Genomic DNA, 5,193 nt, shown 5'->3' with positions numbered 1-5,193 from the left:
CCATACAAATTTTGCTATTTTTTTGTTCTAGTTTGTGAAGAATGCTTTTGGAAAAAAAATGCTTTTTGGTATTTCAGATTAAAATCTGAATCTATATGTTGCTTTGGGTAGTTATAGGCATTTTAGCAATATTAATTCTTCTAACCTATGAGCATGGTACATATTTCCATTCATTTGTGTTGTCTTCAATTTCTTTTACTAAAGTTTTATAGTTTTCAGAAAACCAGTCTTTCACCTCCTTGGTTAAGTTTATTCCTAGGTGTTTCATCCTTTTTGGTGCAATTGTTAATTGAAGCATTTTCTTAATTTCTCTTTCTGCTACTTTACTGTTAGTGTGTAGAAGCACAACCAATCTCTGTGTATTACTCTTGTGACCTGCTACTTTGCTGAATTCATTTATGAGTTCTCATAGTTGCTTTGTGGCATCTTGAGGGTTTTCTATGTATATTATCATGTTCTCTGCAAATAGTGACAGTTTAACTTCTTCCTTACCAATATGCCAATATGGATGCTTTTTATTCCTTTTTTATTTTGTTCTGTTTTTTGTTTTTTGGTCTGATTGCTGTGTCTAGGGCCTTCAGTATTACGCTGAATGAAAGTACAGAGAGTGGAATCCTTGTCTTGTTCCCAGTCTTAAAAGAAAAGCTCTCAGTTTCTCACCATTGATGCTAGCTGTGTGTTTCTTATATTGCCTTTATTATGTTGAGGTTCATTCCCTCTAAACCCAGTCTGTTGAGAGTTTTTATCATGAACCGATGTTGAATTTCTTCAAATGCTTTTCTGCATCTATTGAGATTATCATCTGATTTTTATCCTTCATTTTGATAATGTGGTGTATCACGTTGATTGATTTGTGACTATTGAACTGTACTTGCATCTCCAGAATAAATTCCACTTGATGGTGGTGCATGATCTTTTCAATATATTATTAAATGAGGTTTGCTACTATTTTGAGGATTTTTGCATCTATGTTCATCAGGGATATTGGCTTATAATTTTCTTTTCTTTTTTTAGTGTATTTGTCTGGTTTGGGTATCAGGATAATGCTGGCCTCACTAGAATGTATTTGGGAGCTTTCCTTCCCCTTGTATTTTTTTTTTTTATTAAAAAAAATTGAGGAGAAAAGGCATGGACTCTTCTTTTAGTATTTGGTTGAATTCACCTGTGAATCCATCTGACTCTGGACTTTTGTTTGTTGGTCGCTTTTTGATTACCGATTCAATTTTGTTATTACTGGTTGGTCTGTTCAGATTTTCTTTTTTCCTGATTCAGGCTTGGAAGATTTTATGTTCCTAGAAGTTTATCTGTTTCTTCCTGTTGTCCCAGTTTGTTGACATATACTTTCTTATATTAACATCTTATAAACCTTTGTATTTTTGTGGTGTCAGCTGTTCCTTCTGTTTCATTTCTGATTTTGTGTATATGGGTCCTCTCTCTCCTTTTTTTTTTTTTTTCCTTGTTAAGTCTGGCTAAAGTTTACCTATTTTTGTTTATCTTTCCAAAGAACTAGCTCTTGGTTTCATCCACACTTTCTTATTCTCACTGAAACGTGTCCCTCCCTTGAAGACCCTGCTTCTTCTGCAATCTTCCTGCTCCCTCATATTACTGAAGCCAGCAATGTGCAAAACGCCTTCATTTCTTTCTGCTGCTTCTTCCCTCCCAGCTCTGACTCTCAGGTCATTAGACCACCAGTCATCACAGTCTTCCCAGTCACTCTCCTTTGTTCTTTGTAAATGCTAGCCCCGTTCTTTGTCAGTTTGTCCATCACTTCCCTTTGGGTAATTCTTGGTGATTTTAATCTTCACATGGATGATGCTTTGTACCCTTGTTTCTAAATTCCCTGACCTCTTCTCCTACAGTGATCTGATCTTTCCCTCCCTACCTTGGCCACTGACTCCAGTGATCATACCCTTGAGCAAAATTCCTCAGAAGAGTAGCTTATACCAGCTGCCTCCAATTTACCTCCTTCCATTCTCTACTGAGCTGACTAATAAAGCTTTCATCATACCACACCATTGAAACTGCTCTTGCCCAGCTCTCCAGTGACCTCCGAACTGCTAAATCTTTTTGAGTTTCAATATTTTATTAAAATAGCACATTTAACCAGTTAACCAAGACTATACTAACTATCTCTCCCTGGCAACCCCCCACCCCCAGAATATGCGGCACAACACAGGAGTCAGTTCAAATATCCTTGATCATGAGAACCCACAGAAATATAAACCATGTTATGTGGCTAAACACTCTGAGGGCCTCTCCTTGCTCTTAGGACAGAGACCAAATCCTTAAAAGGATGGTTTGATTTTTAGCTGTCCCTGCAGTCTCATTCATGGCACTCCACTGGTCTTTGACATTGAATGGGCTGCTCCTGCTTCTGGAAATGCTCCTCCCCGCCCCCTTCCCTTCAGAACAACATTCAGTGCCCCCTGAACTGGCTGGCCAATTCCCCTGTCTTGCATGGTCATGGTATCACATAAACTCTGCTGGATCACTTGACACATGTGGAGAATCACCCATTTTTTTTTTTTTTTGGACACTGAATATGTTTTTATTGAGCCTTTTAGTTTACAACAGGTAAAGGAAAGTCATTTCTCCTTAACCAGTATTTTACATAGCTGTAGTAAAATATTTCAAACTTTAGGGAATTATAATGGATTACATATATTAAAAGTTGGGGATTGGATAAACAATATCTGAGCTCTTGAATTTTCCAGTCGACTCTTCCCTTACAATAGTAACCAGCTCTAATTAGTTACATAAGTTTCTTCAAGGCAATGTTTTATTGTTGCTGATGTCATTATATCTGAAGCATTGCTGCTATTTCAGTCAATATCCACTAATTCTACTTCAAAAATGAATTTTGCATTTGGTGGAATTTTGGCATCAGGCTGTCCTTTCTTTCCATAAGCCCATTCTGGTTCAATCTCTAGTCGAGCCTTTTCTCTTTTACTCATAGATAAGACTGCTTCATCCCATCCTCTGATAACTTTGCCTAGTCCAACCTTAAAACTCAAAGGCTTGGCATTTTTCTTCTTCTTTGAACTCGTTTGAATATTAGTATCAAAAACAGTCCCATCCTGTAGTGTTCCTGTATACCAGCAGTGAACAACATCACCCTTTTTGGGAAAGTTGGTTTTATCTCCTTTTTTAGGAACAGATTTTATATATTTTGGTGGACCCTCATCCAGAGTCTCTTCAGACTTGGTTTCTTTGGGTTTATCTTCATTAAGCTTCACATTTTTCACCTGTTCACACACTTTACTTATACTTTCCGTACCCTTGAAACGCTTACTTTCAAAAAAATGGTTGTAGGGGCGCCTGGGTGGCTCAGTGGGTTAAGCCGCTGCCTTCGGCTCAGGTCATGATCTCAGAGTCCTGGGATCGAGTCCCACATCGGGCTCTCTGCTCAGCAGAGAGCCTGCTTCCCTCTCTCTCTCTGCCTGCCTCTCCATCTACTTGTGATTTCTCTCTGTCAAATAAATAAATAAAATCTTTAAAAAAAAAAAATGGTTGTAGGCTGTAACCAAATGGTCCTTGTTAGCTGTCTTGGCCACATTTTTAATGTTTCCTAATAACTTATGTTCTGCAAGAAACGAATCTGAACCGTGGTCCTGTAGAAACTTGATAATGTCCTTCTTGGGTAGCTGCTCACTCTGCAGCTGCTCCACGGTCCAGGCCCGCTGTGGCACGGCCACCGCCGTCTTCCTCCGCTGCCTCTGCTTTACTCGAGAATCACACATTTAATGTTGTTTTCCTCACTAGATGACAAGTTCCATGAAGGCAGTGACCACATCTGCTTCGGCTCCCCACTGTGGCCAGAGCTCCAGCACAATGCCAGGCACATGGTTGATCCCAATAAAGACATGTTGAAGAGAAGAAGAAAGAAGGCAGATGTCTGGGCTCTCATCCGTCATTGCACCTGTAGGATCTGGTTGTGCTCTCTGATACACAGCAGATGCTCACTCAGTGTTCTGAATGAATGAATACATGTGTGGGTGTTTTCAGATAGCCTTTGGCCAGGGAGAAGTAGTAACATACCCAAGCTGTAAACAATTTTAAGATAAGCTAAACTGGGTTGGGTAATAAAGAAACCCCTACATGTCAAGGCTTAACACATACAGGGTTTTTTCTGGATAATAGATTATATTAAAAAATATTGGTAGTTGTGTTAAGGGTGATAATGGCAAGATCATTATGCTGATCACTGGCCTATTTGTTCACAGATACTCTCTCTGACTTTGCCCTTTTCTGATCTGCATCCCCCGGGGACTCACCTGCCATCTTCCTTTGCTGTATTAACCTGCTCCGGCTGCCATAACAAACTACCATAGACTGGGTGGCTTATAAACAACAGAAATTTACTTACAGTTCTGGAGGTTGGAAGTCCAAGGTCAGAGGGCCAGCAGAGTTGGGTTCTGAAGAGAGCACTCACTCTACCCCCCCCACGCCCACACCCCCAACCACAACCCCCACACCCCCAACCCGAACCCCCCCGAACCCCCCATCGAGCTCTCTGCTCAGCACGGAGCCTGCCTCCCCTTCTCTCTGCCTACTTGTGATCTCTCTCTGTGTCAAATAAATAAATAAAATCTTCAAAAAAAAAAAAAAGATTCTCTTTCCTGCTCCTTCTGCCCCTCACCAATTCTCATGCTCTCTCTCTTAAAACAAAAATAAATAAATAAAAATTTAAAAAACAAACAAAACAAGAGGGTGTTAGATGAAAGTGAAAGAAAATTGGCAAAATGCTGATAATGCCAATAATAAAATCAGGTGATGAGAATGGGAAAGTTCATTTTACTATTCTCTGTGCCTATATGCATGTTTGAGATTTTCCATAGAAAAAATATTTCTTAAAATGCTAGATAAAATAGTGATTTTTATCTCCTATATGATTTTTATACTTAGTTCTCTGAAAATACCTTGTATATCACTCCTTTCTAATTTCACTGAGAAAACTTTAGAAGTCTCCAGAACTCTGCTGAAGAAAATCCAGAAGAAGAAGAAAATCCAGAACTCATTGGTCTTACTATTCAGTATTTCAACAGAAAAGACAACGTGCTTGAAAACTAATTTTTTGTGAGAAAATTCTGTAACTGCAGTGAAACAGTAGTCTAAAATTTTCTAACTCCCTCTGTTCTCTGTTTTGTATTCAACAAATTTTAACCAATAAGATATCCTTGACTTCTTCAGACT

The 5,193-nt window shown here is 39.0% G+C and overlaps 1 protein-coding gene across 1 annotated transcript; it reads right to left on the bottom strand.

Annotated features, from left to right (window-relative positions):
* Positions 1–2,523: 2,523 nt before the first annotated feature.
* LOC131825614 (peptidyl-prolyl cis-trans isomerase FKBP3-like) lies at positions 2,524–3,740 on the bottom strand. Its single transcript, XM_059165061.1, has 2 exons — positions 3,518–3,740; positions 2,524–3,313 (listed from the first exon to the last, which is right to left on the bottom strand). The coding sequence occupies exons 1-2, from the start codon at positions 3,738–3,740 to the stop codon at positions 2,823–2,825; spliced, it is 714 nt and encodes a 237-aa protein (XP_059021044.1). The 3' UTR covers positions 2,524–2,822.
* Between the last annotated feature and the right edge of the window lie 1,453 nt (positions 3,741–5,193).

The sequence above is a fragment of the Mustela lutreola genome, chromosome 2 (assembly GCF_030435805.1).
Source record: "Mustela lutreola isolate mMusLut2 chromosome 2, mMusLut2.pri, whole genome shotgun sequence".
Taxonomy (NCBI): Eukaryota; Metazoa; Chordata; class Mammalia; order Carnivora; family Mustelidae; genus Mustela; species Mustela lutreola.
This window is presented reverse-complemented; position numbering and strand designations above follow the sequence as displayed.

What these genes read in the sequence shown, in the direction of transcription:
- LOC131825614 (XM_059165061.1), bottom strand. Translation starts at nt 3,740, where the DNA reads ATGTGTGATTCTCGAGTAAAGCAGAGGCAGCGGAGGAAGACGGCGGTG. An exon ending in CAAGGACCATTTGGTTACAG is followed by an intron (nt 3,314 to 3,517) that starts CCTACAACCATT and finishes CACCCAGGCGCC; the next exon opens with CCTACAACCATTTTTTTGAA.